This window comes from Mytilus californianus, unplaced genomic scaffold (assembly GCF_021869535.1).
Source record: "Mytilus californianus isolate M0D057914Y unplaced genomic scaffold, xbMytCali1.0.p SCAF_3, whole genome shotgun sequence".
Lineage (NCBI taxonomy): Eukaryota > Metazoa > Mollusca > Bivalvia > Mytilida > Mytilidae > Mytilus > Mytilus californianus.
In genome coordinates this window covers 80,701,780-80,721,660 of record NW_026262679.1, presented here as the reverse complement: position 1 = coordinate 80,721,660, position 19,881 = coordinate 80,701,780, and the positions used below count along the sequence as shown (strand labels likewise).

The window sequence follows — 19,881 nt, the reverse complement described above, 5'->3', positions numbered from 1 at the left end:
TTTAAAACTTCCTTCCCTCAAAACCAAAACACTCAGCTTAAAATAAGTGCATTCATAATGTTCCAGGAGGGACCTTTTGACCTTTTTAATTTAACATGTCACTTAAAAAATAAACACGTTTCTCGTTAAGTAACTTAAATAACACATTAAACTAGATATTGATATTGATGTAAGACCTATGTAACATCATTCATCATTTTTATACTTTTACACTGTCGACTAAACGGACACAAATACTGGAACATGCCAGTAAAGGAAAATAGTCCTATTAACCTGCTAACAAACTTGATAACAAACAAAGTACTTTTGACGTGATAAACATAGTATTAATGTTCATTCTCTGGCCTAAAATGCAGTTTCATTTTAATTTAGCCATATATTGAAGACAGTGTTAGATTTTGAGTGTAGGCCAGTATTTGCTCCTTAAATATATATCAACAAACCTCGTAAAATCGAGTTTTTTCTCTTATTTCTTGCTTATCGTACTATATAATCCGCAACCCTGCCTGGCAATTCTAATTTTGGAGGAAAAAAAATGTGGACAATACAAACCTCAATACGGTATGGTTAATGCAATTTGAAAATGAAATAATTATGAATACATGTATATGTTTCACTTTAACATATATATAAAAGTATAAAAAAGATGGCTCCCCTTTTTAAAATCCTTATATATTCTTTCCCAGGGTACTAGACAACATTACCCTAGGATAAGTCTAAAAATTAAACATTTGTCCATGTGAAACATTGAACAATTCTTTACAGACCATGGAACTGTATGAAAACATTACATACAAACTGGTGATACACACAATAGAGAAAATCTCCTTTGTCCGTATATGTACCAACTTGCAACTTTTAAAACTATTATGGTATTATTTAGTACTGTTGTATCCTTTACACAATAAATATTACCCATTCAAAAACACAGCCTTCCTTGTATGAAGATGTTACTGATCTAATATAAAAAGACCTTGAAATAAACACAAGACACAAGATGTTCACAAGATTACGTGGCTGATTTAACGCAGAGATGTTTAAATGTTTAATTACATCTTGCAGAAGTTTAATGATAACCATACTGCACAATAATTATAAGCTCCATGGGAGGTGTATTGTTCTTGCAATAGGCTTTTTGACAGCGATCAACTGAACTGGAAGATCTCTGATTATATCAACACTTTAAAGTTGATGATATTATTTGAAATGCACAATTCATTTCCAAAGTTTTTAAGAGGCTATTCAAGGTATAAATCTTTGTGATGCAGAAAAATAGGACCCCATTATTCCATCCATCAAGTTTACTGTTTGAGGTGCAACTGGGGGGGGGGGGGGGGGGGGGTCAACCCAAATTCCTGAATATATGTTAACTTTTTGAAATCACATTTTTATGCCATAAATCCCAACAGCAGCATGTTATGGAAATGTCAAAGTATTTAGGAAGAAAGAACAACTCACACAACTCAATTTTTTTTCTGTAGTTAATATGGGTGGGCCATGGGGTATATGTTTACTAATATTCTATCGACCATGCAACATGTATTGAACAACACCCAGTATTTCGTATCAGGATGTAAATGTATATAAACAACAAAACCCTTTCTTTGATTTATATCTGTGTATTATATTGTGAAGCATGGTTTTGTTCAATCTGATTATAAGGAAAGCCTACACTCTGTCTTTTTGTATGTTTCAATATATTGGATTGTATATTATGTTTATTCTATATGCATATCCCATTTGATCGACTAAAATCATAGTCGAGACATGCAAAACCGTTACATAACCAACTGTTACCATAATGAATTATACTATTCACTCTCAAACCAAGCAGAAAGATACTGATTTCAACATGAAAAGTTTGAATCAAAGAATTTATTTCTGTAAAGAAAACCTCCTGAGACTTCTCTGGAGATGTACCGATAGAGTTTGCTAAATCAATTAGTCTTCCCACTAACGAAAAGATAAGATGACCAAATGTAAATCTGCTGAGCATGCAAAATAAAATATTTTCAAATACTCTACTAGGGTTATGGCCCCCTCTTTAAATCAGATACCTCTGCCCACAACTATTGGGAGATTAAGGATTACAACTGTAACATATTTAATCTTGGTACTTCTTCATTTCATTTACCAGTAGGCTCAACAATTCAACACTGCACAATTTATTCACCTGAATTTTACAAAACCTAAAATCATATTGTTGGATCATTCAGAAACCATATCCTACAGTTTAAGCAATAGAAGACCCATAATTTTGGAAAAACTAGTCAAATTAGTCAAAATTAAGTTCAAGCTGTACAGATCATTCAGAAACGATCATATCCCAATATTTATGCAATTGAATACCTGGCATAATTTTGCAAAAAAAACTGAAGTCAAATTTGTCAAAATCTGCACATTAACTGTATGAAGAAGGAATGGGTACTGGAACTATCAATATCACAATTTTTCTTTTCATAACTGTGAATATAAATGCAATTCTGTTTTTAAAAATCAAACTGATTAAGTAAGTTGTTAATAAGTATACTGCAAGGATATTCACAGTCTAACCAACCTTTGTCCTTTTGGGTCAAGTCATATCTTAAGAAGTACTATACATATGTAATAAAATTTAAATGACTTCTCTAATCATTGTATACTATTAAATGTTAAGTCATCCAGCAATATAACAAGTTGATAGAGAAAAGATTTATCCGCAGGGACATTGTATATAAATGTAACGAAATACACTAACACATGTATATAATAACATCAAACGAATCAAAACAGAAGACACAAGATGTCTTACATAGGGGGGAGGAATGTAAATGTTTGTTTATGGCTTACGACCATGTGCCTCCCCGATGATGACCATGTTTGCGGAATTATCAAGATGAAAAGGACTGATGATAATAGACACATACCAAGAAGTCAAAACATTGATCCTAATAAATGGATGTTTTTGAATTGTTATCAATCTTCCTATTTGTAAACATACAAGTTTTTATGGGCGATGATGCTCACGACACAGAAGTTAAATTTGAAAGACCAGATTTTATAGACCAGAGTAATAAATGTCAAGAGAAATTTCAACCTGGAAATTAATGTCTAAATATAAAAACATTGTGTTTCCTGCTACTTGGTAACTGAATATTTTATGGACATATTTCAGTGTTTGACTTTTAAACCCCTTCCTTATATATTTATCAAAATGTCAGATATCTAAGGATAGAAAAAATGTTAAAATGAATTCAACAAATTTTACATTCTGTAATGAATTTTCCAGACATTGATATGAAAACAATCTCAAACCATACTATTTAAACCTGTTATATATTTCATGGAGAGTAAAAGCTTATTATTATTCCTTGTTCATGTAATGTTTATAGAAAAATTCTGCTTATGACATTCATTGTTTAACTATTCTGATGTATTCTATATGAAATATATGACAGCTACAAGCTACAGCCAAAATAAAAACAAGGATGTTGCAATGATAATGTTTTCTGGAAATGATGTTATTACTAATTACAAAGTTTTGTTTCAGTTATAATTAGCAATGTTTGTCATCATTGTTTCGTAGAACCTGGACTAATTTTTGAAAGCTCTGATCAAAAAGATAATAAGTAAAGTTGACCTTTATAGATGAATTTGGCTATTCTTTTTCTGTCCCTTTTGGTCATATAGCAAATATAACCTCTTTAGGTATTTATACATCCCTGACTTTCAAATGTTTAGGTTTGAAGGTTCCTGAAGAAGATAAATCCAGAAAAGCACTTCCGATGCATGAAAATATAAAGTGTTATTTTCATTTAGAAAATTTCTGTTCTTTATAACACATTGAAAAGTAGTTTTCCAACACACAGACCTATTACCCACTCTGACTCTCATTGCTTTCCTATCTTTGTCCAGAACCTTGGGACTTGCTATAAAAGAGTAGTTAAATTTATCATATAACGCAGCTGTTGGAATGTCTGGTAAAGTAATTTTAACATCATTTATCCCAAATGCTTACAGACCATGTTATTTTATGAGACAGAGAAAGTGACCTAGCATTCACCTTACTTTGTCTTAACATTGTCTTTACATGGATTAACAAAGAAACTTGCAGAAATATTTATGACGGTTCCAATTAATCAAAACTGTCATCTTGAACATATGTTTAGTACCTATATAATTAAAAGGTAAATTACCTCTGTTTTTAAACCTTTTAAAAATCTTCATTCTTTACTATTTCTTTAACTCATTAGAATTCTGAGAAACTTAATACTCAGACCCTATAGAACTTATAATCACAAAAAACCCTCAAAAGACCTCAAAACCTCAAAAAGTACAAGCAGGTCTAGGAGTAACCCTCTAAAGAGTTTAAATCTGGTCTGTTACAGTTCAAAACAACCTACCATTATGGTGTGTAGCTTTTCTTATTTTCTAGGGAGTTGAAGAATGGAAAAGTACTTGGAAAAGTTTTTCTAGATTGTTCATGACTCCATAGTCTACTCCAAGGTGCCTTTATATTAAAGTTATACTTAATCTTCTGTTTTCCTTTTCTGATTGCATTGACATGTCATTAAAATTTTTACAAAACATAAATAATTCAAATATCATGTAGTGCAAATGACTTCAATTATTGTCAATAAATCGATCTGACGGTAAAAGCAAAGTAAATATAGCAGCTGTCCTATTTAAATATAACTATTTTATCATTGATTTCTAACTTTTTTCAAAACACCTAACCAATCAATACAAATCTTTTAAATCCTAAACTACTGGGTTTTGACAGAAATTTGGTATTAAAAACCAGACATTATCCTTATAGTATTAGAAAAACAGGCATGAAATTCAACACCTCCCAAATCCAACTATTTAATTAACTTGACCTGCATGCAAGCAAATTAAAAATTCTACAGGTTCTGTTATCTGTGATATCAAATTAGCTCATACTGATAAAAATTATATGACAATTTACCTTCAAATGTACCCATTTTATCCATGAATTCTGTTACCATGTTTTAATAGTCCTAGATTATATGGAAATTTTGATAGAAAATGCCACCATTGCCTGATGAGTTGTACATTTTCAAACTGATGGATTTCTCACTTGTAAGAAGACGGCTGACCTTAACCTAATGTGTCTCGACAAATTAAACTAGGGTAAAATAGTCCTGATAAAAACAAACACTGTGTGTGCATGGTGGGTGTGATTAGAAACTGATAATTTTGTTGTTATAAATATAAAGTAAACAAGAGTCCATGCATCCATTCTGTGAAATGTAAACAGGATATCAATATTTCTGTAAGCCGATAACAAGATACCAACTGTTATTGTGAACTAGAAACTTAACTTATAGGTCTTTTATTCTTATTTATATACATATAAAATCTATGTTTTTGTATTTTTTGTCCCACATAATATTTATCAAAATTGATATTTCTATATGTTATTTACATCAGTTTGAAAGAATGATTACATATAGCAAAAAGAAAAAAAAAAGTTTAAAAGAACACATTGATGTACATATCTACGTCATTTGGTCTCTGGTTGATATTTGTCTTATTTGCAATCATACCACATCTCCTTAATTTATTATGATACTCCATAACATACTCAACTATGATAAGGGGATAGATTAGGGGATTAGAAGATGGGCCATGTTTAAATTCTTGAAATTGAGATTGGTTGTGAAAATTACAAGTTTTAAATTCTTTTTATTCCTCCTTGAACTTTGCACGTGCATCTGTTTGACAGATTCTTGAAAATCATCTACCACTTCAGGTTTGGATCAATAATTTGACAAAGGAGGAAGGGCACCCACTGTTAAGACCACATAAGGAGTTAATCTTGTAAAGTGAAGATCCACAAGATCTGGGCCCCCTGTCCCTCACCTAAATCAACCTCTGCACTTCTAAGAAAAATTTCTGACAAGTATACAGTTTAGAATTTGTCCATGATTGTAAATCTTAATCTATTAAGGTCCGGTCAATTGTACTTTTATCTTTAAAAACAAGATCAGCTGTAGCTTATATATGTGAATTTTTTCATCGTCTAAATCTTATATAACGTATTATACATAAAACTTCTTCCTGTGTTGTATTTACAATATTTAACAGTGTTTATACAATACATGACGTACTGCATTAACCACAAACTGTATTATCATTTACAAGGAAAGAAACGTAACAAGGACATTTCAACCTAACAAGTCAAAAACAGGAAATACTCTCTATTTTGTCGTCAATATTTTCATTGTTACTACATGTACATGTTAAGATAACAGAGCTCTTTTCTTGAAATTTTTATATAATATAATTATAGAATATACTTGTCCTACACATAAAATCAAGGATCAAATTGCCAAAAGTCAGAGGCACATTCTGGGGGTGGGGTGGGGTGGGGGTGGGGTGTGGATGGGGTCACCAGCCCCCTTTATAAAGATACATAAAAGGTTAATGCTTAGACTTTAAAAGTCACACTCCTAACATTGTCTTATATGTGCCCTCTTTCAAAATCCTAGAACTGCATTTGAAAGTGACCACTTCTTTATCCTAGTTTTCACCTATGGGATAAGTTAACAATTCTACACCAGGCCAAATATTCTTGATAAACAATATGTACTTTAATGAAGCAGGATGTATACAAGTATATGGGGTTGACCCGAGTATTCTCTGTTGCTGCTGATTTTTTTCTCAAGTATAACTGTAGAAAAAAACTTTCAAAGTGTATATCAAGCTTAAGGTTATAGTGAATTTTAAAGGGACATGTTGTAATCTTTTTATTAATTTGTTTTACCTGATCGATGAGAGGACTATATTACGCAGGATAAATTTAACCCTACACCTATATTTAAACCTAAACATATGACTCACACAATAGAATTCATGGCTTATAATAATTACGATAATATTTAATAAATAAATACCAAAGAATGAATCAAAATCTGTTTTGATACAAAATATATAATTTAATTGTCTGAGGATCAATCAAATGAAATTAGATAAGTTGTACTAGGTAATCTACGACCTTTGACATAAGATATCATTTACAAGTCATAGTCATTCAATCATACAAGAACTTACGAGAATCCTTTACAAATTAAACAAAATAAAGGACAACATCTATTATGTTACTATTCCATAAAAATATATTTGCAATACTAATAGCTCTGAAGAAAAAGGATTTTGATATTTCAAAAGACAGAAACAACTGTGAATATTGAAGTGTTAATAAATAACAAAGGTACTTACAAATGATATCCCAATATAACTAAAAGCAGGTGCAGATCGAGGATTTGTGGAAAGGGGGGGGGGAGTTTACTAATGATATCCAAATATATTAATATAACCATAAGCAAGTGCAGACCCAGGATTTTTGAAAAGGGGGGATAGTTTACTATTGATATCCATAAGCAAGTGCAGATCCAGGATTTTTGAAAGGGGGGGGAGAGTTTACTAATGATATCCAAATATAACCATAAGCACGTGCAGATCCAGGATTTTTGAAGGGGGAAAGAGAAATTTCTAGATGGAAGGGATTTTTTTTTTCAAATATGCTTAAAATTCATATAAATCAAAGGAGTGTGCAGCCTCTATACCTCCCCACTGGATAAGAATACAACAAATGATACAATAATTTTCAGTGTTCCAGTCCATTTTAACTTGTATATAGCCATCTACACATACATCAATAAAATACTTGAAAAGTAGAGTGGTTTGTTATAAGTGTACTTAATTGTAAGTCCAAATCCATCAAAAGTCTCATGACCTGACATATTACGGCCAACTTTGTTGACAAAGTACCATAATAGTCACCTGGTTAGAAAATGGTATACTAATTTCTACTCATTGGAATGTAATAACAGTACTTTGAGATGCATGATAATTGATAACATGCCATTGTTGTCATAAAAAGAGAATTTAAAAATCTCTCCTAAAATATCTGTACAACAGAGTAGATGGACAAGTCAAACAAAGCAAATGGCACTCTTCAAACTCTTCCCCTTTAACTCCATTTGATATTTATCAGGTGAAAAATTTGAAGATTTGAAGGATCATCAAGAAGTTTTGACATCAGATTATCCAAATCTTTCCAGATATTAAAAGAGCCAACCCCCCCCCCCCCCCCCCCCCCCCCCCCCCACAGCCCCTCAATGTCTCTAACATTACCTTACAATTTTTTCACATATAAAAATAACTTTTTAGTTAACCTCAACCGTTTCACATATCATCCAAAAAAATTACGTAAAGACAAAATTTTCCCTAAACGATCCTCTATAATAACTTTTCACCTGCTGACCAGGTAGATATAAGTAAAATTGAAGGTATTATTGTCATTGAAAAGATAACCTGTCTTGATGCCAAATATTAAATGTACATCTTATTGTTTGTATATAAACATTGTTGATCCAACCCACTGTCATCTAAAGAAAGGACCTAATGTAGCTAAGAAACCAAACAAATATGGTATTAGCATTAGAAAAAAATCAAAGTCCTTTTCCAATCTGTCAAGATTATCTAATGTACTTTTGTCATATTGTTGACCTTGTATAAACCTTGGGTAACTTTCATAAATATATTTCTCAATGTCAAAATATAGAAATAAAGAAATAAGTCTGAAACAAAATCTTGACTTTTACTCTGTTCTGATTCGGAGTTAGTAAAAGTTAATTGATATGGATATTATTTTTATACATAACATTTCATTGACTCATTTCACAAAAAATCTTACGAGAAAAAATGCTTGTATGTCATCAACATTTCAGTTAACTTATGGTCAACTTTTGTCATAAAATGTTTTTGTGACCTGTGGCGTAGGAATGCACAGAAAGGTGGGTCAAATTTCAGAGAGTGATAAGCAAAAAAATAAATTCCTACTGTCATATACCCTTACATCCCTAACCCCATCAAAGCCTACACCAGTGCATTTGTTTTTTTTAGCTTTGATTGATTTCTTTGTCTATCCAATTTAATTCAAAGAAAGGGAGATAATCCATGACTTACATGCTGAGTGTTGTTTCTCCTTTAACATTCTGTGATCTCCTCCTTCTCTTGGTGGAAGCTGTAAAATATAACACAAAGTCAATAATAATAGTTATTGATGAAAGCATTTCCCTTGTAAAAATATTCCAAACTGCTTGCAAAAATACTAGCAAAAAAAGTAGCAGTTTTAAAGCTGTCAAAGAAGGCGGCTACTAGCATGTTTATTTCAAATGAAAAGCAGCTTTGGTGACAGTATAGTGGGTAAACAGCTGTTTTGACTGCCCTAAGTACTGAAAATGAAGGCAAAAGTATACATGTATTTGCCATTACTCTCTTAAAACTTAAACATTTTACCTCTGATTCATCATGCTCATTTTTCTGCTCAATTTGTTTGTTTTCCTGAATCAGTACAATTTCCGGTTCATTATTTACATTATTTGTCTCATTAATTTCAATTTGTAGCTCATTTGGTACTACTATGTGGCTATTTTGCTCACTTTCCTTCAATAGTTCAATGTCTCCAATGTCTTCATCAGAACTACTGGTGGTCAAATTCTTATCAACCATATTTGCATTCAGATCGGATAACAATTCTTCCATCAAGGCAAACAATTTTTTTTAATACTGCATAAAAATTTAGTGAATCACTTTTTAATTCTGATACTGACTAACAACCCTATTAAGGAATTTCTAAGGAAAAAAAAACTTTTTAATTGCAGTCTGAATGCCTAAGAAGGCTTCAATTAATATGATCAATTACATGAACTTGCAGTTTGACAAATTTCCTTGTCTATAAAATTGTCTCATCACCACAAATTAGAGAATCCTAATGCAATGTTGTCATGTAATTATCCCAAAACCTTTTGATGTTTGCAGATTATTAAGTGAAGCTGTCCATCCAGGCTTTCTTCTCAAAACCAGAATTAGAGATCAAAGAAATTTGTAAATCCAATTTTTTATTTTCTGTCACATTAATATGCAACTAATATCCACATCCAGTTACCAAGGGAATGCAATTTCACCTTTTTTTGTTTAGAAAGTGCCAAAATCACACATCTGCATTTATAACGGAAATTAACTGCAAATTAACAGTGACACATAAAAATCCTATGACTGTAGTCTCCAAAGATCTTTAGATTCACTTTAAAACAATCTAAAGAATCATTTAACATCAATTAAAACCTTGAATTTCCTTTAAAAATTGTGCATGGTAAATCCAGTCAAACAGCAGTTCTATCGAAGAAATTCACTGATAAAAGTATAACATATAAAAAAATAATCCAAAATCAATCCTTCTGTAGCACACCTATGTCTAGCTATCACATTTGTCAAATATTTCATTCATACTCAATATAAATTTATCATTTGTCCACATCCTAAGGGGCTTTAACAGTTCATTTCATTCAAACTTGACAGGTTATTGATCAGTTATGCCCAGAGGTGCTGACCATTATTTCTACTTATGTAATATTAGGTCATTGTAGGTCATGAAATCAAAATTAAATGGTGGAAAGAGAAAAGACTGATCAAAATGTAAAATCTTAATGTGGACTTAGATAATGATATAATTATAGATTAATTTCATTTTCTTAAGCTCTCCACATACAGTTGTGTTGATAAAAGCAATTTAAGAAGTGTCATGTTTCACACAGTTATCTGTGGACTGAATTTATAAAATCATCATTTACTGTGAGAAAGTTTAAGCAAATAAGGAAACATCCCCCCCCCCCCAAAAAAAAAAGGATTTGTGGATGGGAGAGGGTACTGAATAATTGACTAGAAGCAGTTTTGATATTTACACTAGATTCTTCTTTTGACACCTACACTCTTGTCCATCTATGCTTACTTAATCAACAGAAAGAGGAAAAGAAATACCAAGGCCTCCACAATAACTTTTTTTTTCAACTTGCCCAATAGGACAAGGACATACCAAAACTTACTTGTCTGAATGTAATTGTAACTTTTCCAAAAAAAAAACCAACCTTTATATAAACCATTTTTGCATTTTAGGTTGATTCAATGAACAAAATGAATTAAATCAATAGAACAGAATTTGATTTATATCTCTTGATATCCTTTTCAAAATTATGAGTGGAGAACAATTGAATCTAGTCAGGTCTAGTCACAGGACTTAGGTTCTAGTTTTCATCAATGCCATAGTCTCATCAGTGTGCACATCAGGCGCAGTCTGGTAGGCCTGTCAGTCTACACTCATTTGGTTTACATCCTGGTCTTTTATGTTGATAAAATATTGATTATTATGACTTATGCCTTAATACAATCAGCTTTGTTTTTAATATAGTAAAATGTTTATTCAAACACAATCAAATATTGTTTGTCTAAATATGATCATATATGATTTTCTCAATTCTATGGTCAATCCAACAGTGCTGAAACTGTCTATTAAACATGGAGTGATTCTTTTCCATGTCAGTGCCGAACCTTATATACAAAGCTCACAGATGATCTCAATTGGTAAGACTGGTTTCCCAGAATAGTATGCATTTCATCTGTTATAAAGTATCTGACAAAGAACCAGTTTTAAATTATCAATCGCAAGTAAAAATGTCAAATTAATATTTTTTTTTATCTTCTTTTATTGTTTTTTGTTTGTTACTTTGATCATCAAAGTTGGATTTAATTTATTTTCTACAGAATGATTTAATTTGTCCCGTCGGACAAACTTGATATGGCTTTTACTTGTCGGACATTTTTTCTCCCCTGGTACCAGACAATCGGACAGGCATTATTGTCGAGCCCTGTTACCTTCCTGTTCTTGCTAAAAGTTACAATAAAACAGTTAATAACATGGGCACATTCGTTTAAGGAAGACAACATGCTATTCAGAATAAAGAGTGAGACTAATCCTGATTGGTTGTTGTGTACACCTGATATTCATTCATTAACAGACACCTTGTGGACTCTTCCGTATACCAAAGGCAAAATATTATATTTTTCTTTGTCCTCAAGGAAAATATATGTCATTAATAATCCGTGATGAAATTTGTATATTTAAGTGCAGAAAATATTGCATAAAGAAATGCAACAGGAATGCACATTTATGTAACTAAACAATCTTGGCTGAATATTTTTTTTTTTATTTATTATATTTATAGATGCAACCTTCAGAAAGTTGAATATCAGAATAGTTTTAGTAATACCATTCTAATAATTAACTCTCTGAAGTCTGTATTTAAAAAATGCAACCATTTTATCACCTATGGAAAAACAATATTTTTTGGCAATCTAAACTTTGTTATAAATTGATGGTTAGTCCTAGATATTGTCTTTTTTTTTTTAAAGCTTGAGTTATTCCCCTTACAATTTAACTGTTGTGGGTAAATAAAATTAGACAATCATTCAAATAATCTGATTATGATAAAGCATAATTAGGTATTAATGTGTTTGGTCAGTCACAACAATCTGTTAAATAATTAGCCCTGTCCACTTCTAGTAACATCTGCTGTCAAAACTAGCCATGTCAAAATTTAAATTTGTCAAAATGGCATGTGGTCACTAGATAATTAAACATTCAGCTCACCTGATGAGTATAAGTTATATGTATATTTTATTTGTTACAATAATTGCAGAATTATATTTTCAGACTAATAAGCTCTTATAACCCCTAGAAGTTATATGTATGTTTATTTGTTATAATAATTGCAGAATTAAATTGTAAGAATTATAAGCTCTTAGAACCTTTTTCCTTCTATAAAATGACGACCTCTTTGGTTGTTTGTTTTTCTAAAATACAAGAATATCTTTCTCACAATTTACATCATTTAAAAAATCATTCAGATTCACAGAATATGTGAAAAAAAAATAACAAAGAGAAAAGCTGTTTCATGGGCTACATTTTTCAAACAAGACTTTTTTTTCACTTATTAAAGCTGATAGTTGGATTGTAAATTATTTTGGGCATGTTTCTATGAGATGAATTTAAAGCATCTAAATTAAATGGTTTACATGGTCTACTTTTTATTAAAAAAAAAACCCAAATCTTTATCACAGGTTTCAACAAAGTTATAATATTTCCCAGCAAAGTAAATTGACTACGTGTCAACATGTAAAAGTATTACTCTGAATTTGATGTGGAAGTTGATTAAATGTTATACATATTGAACTGCAACCTGAAATGTTTGCTGTTCAGAAAAAATCATTTCATAAAAGGACATTTCCATGCAACTGGGTTTACTTGTCAAGATGAAGAATGGAACAATTAGTAAAATTTAATGTTCTTGTTGATGGCATAATTAATTTTGCAAAGTGAACCTACTAATTTTGTGTACAAAACAAATATACTTAAACAAAAAGTTATGTTGCTGTACTAAGCATTTGGAATTAAATAAATGGGGAATGTGTCCATGGGACACAGATGATCCCCCCACTTGCATATAACGTTATAAAGGGACATAAACTCAATAACTGTAAAAGTGACACTACCCAAATTTGTACTTGATCTGAATTTTGTGGTAATAAGCATTGTTTATAAGTTTCATAACATTTAGTTGAGGCAAACTTAAGTTAGAGAACGGAAAATCTGTAAAGGTGCATAACTCTAGAATGGTAAAAGTGACGCCACCAAAATTCGAACTTGATCTGTGTTTTGTGGTAATTAGAAGACGGACAAGGGTAAAACTTAATGCCCCCTTTGCTATGGCGGGGGCATAAAAATAACAGGAAACTTGTGATAGGTATCTGACAGATCCAAAAACCATTGACACACTACCAAGTCATCAGACAAGCTCAATAACAGACATTGAGTTCAGTAGAACTCGAGAAATGTGTGATGAATATATTAAGTTTATTAAACATATTGAAAAATTCAAATTATCTGCAAATAGCAAAATGGTGAGTGGCAGAAAAAGAAAAGATCTCACACATTACAACTCAGACAGACAAGATAGTTCCAATTTGGTCTCAATTTCTACAGTGGAAGCATCATATAACCTTTTACTCTTTCACAAGTTACACTTTTCATCATGTTGAGTTCTACAATATAAAGTTTTCCATACCTTCATACTCTGTGTAGATAATGGTCCCCCAAGTCTGCCACAGGTAGTCACTTGTTCTTTGCAAGAACTTTCATGGACATTTATAAGGCAGTCTACAATTAAAGAAACAACAAATTTTAATGACTTTAGAAGAGAAATATCAAATAAATTGTAAAGTCGTACAATGGTTTAATAGTGCCATACTGTGTAGATGCTATACAGAAAATTAAATCAAATCAGATTTTCTATAAGCTATCACAATCAAAACTATCTTTTTTATTTTTATTTTACATGTATCTTTTACCAAAATGTTTATTTTAAGAAACAGTTGGAAAGAAAACTATAGTTTTACAATATCAAACACACCAGAGGTGAATTCATATCAAACATGGTTTACTTAATTTGGCTCTGTGGGTTTAGATGAAAAGACTTTTGATCTTTGCCAATTGTTGAAGACTGTGTAGTAATCTGAAAATGTGCAGATACAGTAAAACATGTTTTAACCAAACCCTACATAAACCAGAAATCAATCTTAATATTGTGCTATTTTTAATTCTATTAGGACACAGGATGAATACATGAACATTTACAACATCTTTCTAATCTATAAAATCATTAGTCCAAAAGACATTAGCTTTATGAGGTTTAACTGTAAACACATTTTCAATTTTATATTATTAGGTTGATAGTTTTCTCATGTCAATATTGTTTATTTTTTTCCCTTTTACTGAGGATTCATCATTATTCCTTGGATACCAGTTTTCATGGGTATGTGAACAACAAATTTAAATGTTCAACGATGTGTAAATTTTCTATAGGCTTGCATGCAGATTTGCAAGAAATCAAATCTCCACGAAAATACAATTTTTCATCAAACCACAAAAAATTGGTACCATGAAAATAAATGAATCCACAGTATGTGAAACCACTCTTTCTAATGACGATTACAGAAGACTTACTTTCACATCTAAGGGCTAACTTATTAGCCATTGATTTGTTACAAACAGCACATGGTGTAGAGTTGCTGACTGATACAGACACAAACTGGTGTGTATTCTTCCCTTTACCTTCTTTATCTTTATGCTGGAAAGAGAAAAAAAATGGGTTTAATTTGAATGCATTCTGGGTAATTTTTCAAAAGCATAAACCAAAAGGTTATATTTGGCTAAAATATCCACAACACTGGATATCAAAACCATAGCCTCACATTATATTTATGTAAGTGTTCAAACAATAAAATTTACCACAATCAGTCAAGTTCTAAAACGACAAATTGCAGACAAAAGAGTTCAAAAGCACTAACTATCAAAGTACAAAGTATTTTGCTGGCAAAATATATTCCAACATCTGTTATCTATAATTGAAATGTCTCATATTGTTATATCACTTACTATTAAAAGGTACCATCTGAATAGCCTTCACAGATGTTTTACAGTATGTATTAGCTTGGATATATACCTGTCTTTCTCACAGTTGAAAAATTAGGAGTTTATAACTCTAACAATTATGCGAAAAAAAAGTCACACCTATACAAGGTATTACAAAATATAAGACATAGACTGGATACAAGATATGTCAGAAACATGGAGGATACTAAGATATGCAAGGGTGCAACAGAACTTTTATTTATTTTAAATATTGACAGTGTCCTAAGCCAGGAACTTATCCCAAACTCTTCAAAGAAATCCAGGGGGGGTGGGGTGTGTAGTTCAAATGGCTGGACCTGCGTCTGCAATATAACTTTAAAATACTGTGAACCAACTGTTTTCTGGGAATATTTTTTTCTTAATTAGTGTTTCTAGCGACTTTGTGGTCCATCATTTATCACTGTTGTTGCATTATATAAGAGACGTAGATCTTCTCTCATAGCTGGACATATTCACATTATTTTTCTACTTGCAAAAAACATCGAAATAAATTCATTGTGAAAATTAGTTGGTTTACAGGAGTCTATATTGAAAACAAAATTGTACTTAATTAAATAAAGGAATCATTTCAAATTAATCTTCTCAAAGTTAATTTCAAAAACCTCATTAATTTTAAGACCTACACAAACTTTAATTAAGATTAATAACATTGAAAGAATAAATATTTTTATATTAAAGTCATATAATCCTGTACAACAATTATTAAGAAGAATGATAAACAACTTACTCTAGGAAGGGTTGCACTTTTCTGAAAGCGGTTTTGTAAAGAAACAATTACCATCATATTCCAATCGTAAATAATAAAATCAAAACATAAATAAATCCAAGAAGTAATTATATTATTATCACAAAGAGCAAAACTGACTTAAAGCTAAAAAGTTCCCATTCTGATGGAAGCACAAAAAAGCTAATTTGAGAACAACATCATCATTAGTAGTAAAAAAGTCTGCAATCTTTTGTTGTACTATCCAATCATAAAGTCACAAGCCAATAAAATAATTACTATCTTACAATCAAACGCAGTAATTTCTGCATAAATTCTATTTCAAATCAGTCAATATATCAGAAAATTAAGAAATCCTCACTTATAGTCCACAAAATTAATTATCAAGTTAATACTTCTGAAGAAAAATTCAAATGTTATAGCCAGAGAATAATTTACACGAAAATGTATATTTCCATCTAGTCAGTTTCATTTCCTTGTCAGAAATACAAATGACAACAACGTTTTCATTTGAAACAGAGATCTGGCAACACAAACATCAGTTGCATCCTACTTTCACTTTGCTGCCAAGAAACGCTTGTACTTAAAACAAAGTCTCCACTGCACTCTACAAGTTCTCATTTACCCAAATTTTCTAGATACTTTGCCAGAAATATTTACAATTTTACAATAATTATGTGTGGGTTTTGTATAAGTTAAGATGGTTTGACTTTGGGGTGGATGGGTTTAATTAATCTGCTCTGTTGAGATATTCTGCTGAGGTCAGCCTTTTTTGTAAATATTGATAAAGTTGGTTACAATTTCCAGCATATTTTGATATTTTTATTATCATTTTTTTTTTCCAAATTGGAAAACAGAAAATGTGGTTTGTCCAGTACAAAACTTATCACAAATAATATTTTTTATTTAAAATTTTTTAAAAATCTGTGTATAATACTTTGAAGCATAGATTAAGAGAGATCATTAACAGGTGTGGATGTTTCAACATCTGATTTATCTTCTTGAAGAGTATTTTATGTTACTAAGGTTGTTCAAGTCAGCTACAATACAAAAACATACAGACAGACAAAATGACAAAAAAAGAAACCAAGTGGTAAATCACAAGACATTCTATGTATCAATATCATGTGACCTGGAAGTCTGCCAATGTGGTACAATTCAGTCCAAATTAATTTACACAAATCTATCAGACATCATCATAAACATGGTTTCAAAACTATAGCTTCAAATGAAAATTAAAATAAATTTTGTGAAATTCAAATATTTAGAAACTAGATTTGATAATTACAATACAAGAATATCCCATTCTGACAATCAATCTCAAAATCAGCAACCAGCTGATTTCCATGTACTACACGTAAACATAGAACCAAAGAGAGTGTCAAATGAAGCTCTCAAAGTGACCCAACTGTGTCATCATTGTTTGCCAACTTTTAATTACAGGTTAATAAAAAACATAATGTGTTTACCTGTTTATTAGATAACTATAGTGGTGACATATCATTAAAATATAACATGGGCGTCAAAGAAAAATTGGGCAAATACCAGGATATACAATTCTTTTTGCAATCATAAAGCGGCAGAAAGGCAACAACTTAGAATTTTTGCATAAATAAACCAAAGTCAAAAATGAAAATAAATTGGAAAAATAAAAAAATAAAAAGTTGCCAACCAACTGACCCTATTTTTCACTGATGTGACAGTAAATAAGACACATTTTGATTCATCATATTCATGTTTAAGCAAAAATACTACCTCTATCTTGTACATTAATTAATTTTCTATATACATATATCTGAAATTTTAGTATTTATCGGTACACAGAACAATACATTGGCATAAAACACAATGAATAAAAACCCTAAATGTATATGTACTGTACAAGTAAGTACATTAAATATTAGCAAATTCAATTGTACTTAGAACTTGCATTCATGCAGTTATATAATCTAAAGATTTTTCAGTACAGAATGGTTTAATGTTAAGATAGTGATTTTGAAAATTTGATATCCTAATATCTAGTTATCAACAGTGATTATTTCTTATCCTAAAACAGCAAAGCAGCATATAAATACACTATAAATATGCATAAAAATTATCATAACTTTTTGCAAGATTTCTCTTTTGAAAGTAGCAAGTCAAAGGCGTTACTTAAATTTCAAAAATCATGATCATAGATAGAAGGTTTTTGCATATTTCTTCTTCCGATTGTAAGACTATTGCCAAAAGTTTGATGAGAGTAAAAAGTGCACTATAATTCTTCATTCATAAATTACATTATTTTCAGATAACGGTGGTATTAGTATCTGGTAATTAGATAAAGTTAATTATAATAAAGTGCAGAAAACTAAAGACAAATATGATTTACTCTACTTAAAAATTTCTTTGTTTTTCTGTTTCTGACTTCTGAAAGGTATCTGTATAGAAATAAGGAGACGTGGTATGATTGCCAATGAGACAACTATCAATCAGAGTTCAGAGGATATAAGAACCCTACCCAAACACAATACTCTGACTAAGAGATCCCAAGGCTACAGTTTCACACAAACTCAAGATGTATTCATTATTCATTTTCAGATTGGGAAAAAAAGTGGATACAGATTTAGCAAAGATCAAGGGAGGTAAACAGCAAAATAGGTCACTTTAACTGTTAATCTAATTATGAAATAAATCATAAGAGTTACCTCTCCTTTTAAATTAAATTCTTTGAATTTTCAATAAATCAACCCCAAAGAATTTCTGTATAGGTAAGAAAACATACCATTAGATAGAAAAAAAAAATATAGATGCCTTCGTATAAATCAAAGTTTTGGAAAAAATAATAGCATTTGATTAATAAGTTTGCAACTATAAGTAAAATTCTGCATCCACATTAGAGCCATCAGAACTTTAAACATTCCACTTCTTTTAAAATTGTACTTTATACCGACCGTGCAAGGGCTGTATAGCCAGTCAAGGTCGTTAAAAACTTCCATTTGTTGTAAAAGTGTACAACATGTAATTGTGAAATTCAAAGGTGAACAAAACATTTCCCCATAATGTAAGGAGAATGACAACAATATGGTTAATTTTCAAATACAATAGAAACCAGAAATATTAAAATCATAAATTGTTAGAAATGTCTTCAGGCATGTGCTCTTTCAACATCTGAAATTAGTATGTATAAAATCAGTCTGCTATACTTTATACTCTGTGTTATCAGTTGAGTACAAATCGTTCAAGATGGAAGAATCAGTCAGTTATACTTTGTACTCTGTGTTATCAGTTGAGTACAAATTGTTCAAGATGGAAGAATCAGTTAGTTATACTTTATACTCGGTGTTATCAGTTGAGTACAAATTGTTCAAGATGGAAGAATCAGTCAGTTATACTTTGTACTCTGTGTTATCAGTTGAGTACAAATCGTTCAAGATGGAAGAATCAGTCAGTTATACTTTGTACTCTGTGTTATCAGTTGAGTACAAATTGTTCAAGATGGAAGAATCAGTCAGTTATACTTTGTACTCTGTGTTATCAGTTGAGTATAAATGATTCAAGATGGAAGAATCAGTCAGTTATACCTTGTACTCTGTGTTATCAATTGAGTACAAATCATTCGAATGGAAGAATCAGTCAGTTATACTTTGTACTCTGGGATTTCAGACAAGTACAAATCGTTCAAGAAGTAAAAATCAGTTTGTTATATTTTGTACTCTGGGATTTCAGAGGAGTACAATTCATTCAAGATGGAGTGGAGATTTTAGATTTCATAAAAATGTACCTTTCTGATCCTATGTTTTTT

General features: G+C 30.9%; 1 protein-coding gene across 12 annotated transcripts in view; it reads right to left on the bottom strand.

The window, feature by feature from the left end:
• The window catches only part of LOC127735151 (rho guanine nucleotide exchange factor 28-like), a 169,248-nt gene that overhangs the window by 38,408 nt on the left and 110,959 nt on the right, over positions 1-19,881 (bottom strand). For 11 of the 12 annotated variants that reach the window (XM_052245235.1, XM_052245240.1, XM_052245244.1 and 8 more), the window contains 4 exons: positions 14,909-15,032; positions 13,971-14,062; positions 12,655-12,699; positions 8,977-9,034 (listed from right to left, as the gene is read on the bottom strand). In XM_052245235.1, coding sequence (XP_052101195.1) covers positions 8,977-9,034; positions 12,655-12,699; positions 13,971-14,062; positions 14,909-15,032 — 319 coding nt within the window. The remainder of the gene's footprint in view (positions 1-8,976; positions 9,035-12,654; positions 12,700-13,970; positions 14,063-14,908; positions 15,033-19,881) is intronic. The other variant, XM_052245238.1, reaches the window with a different exon arrangement.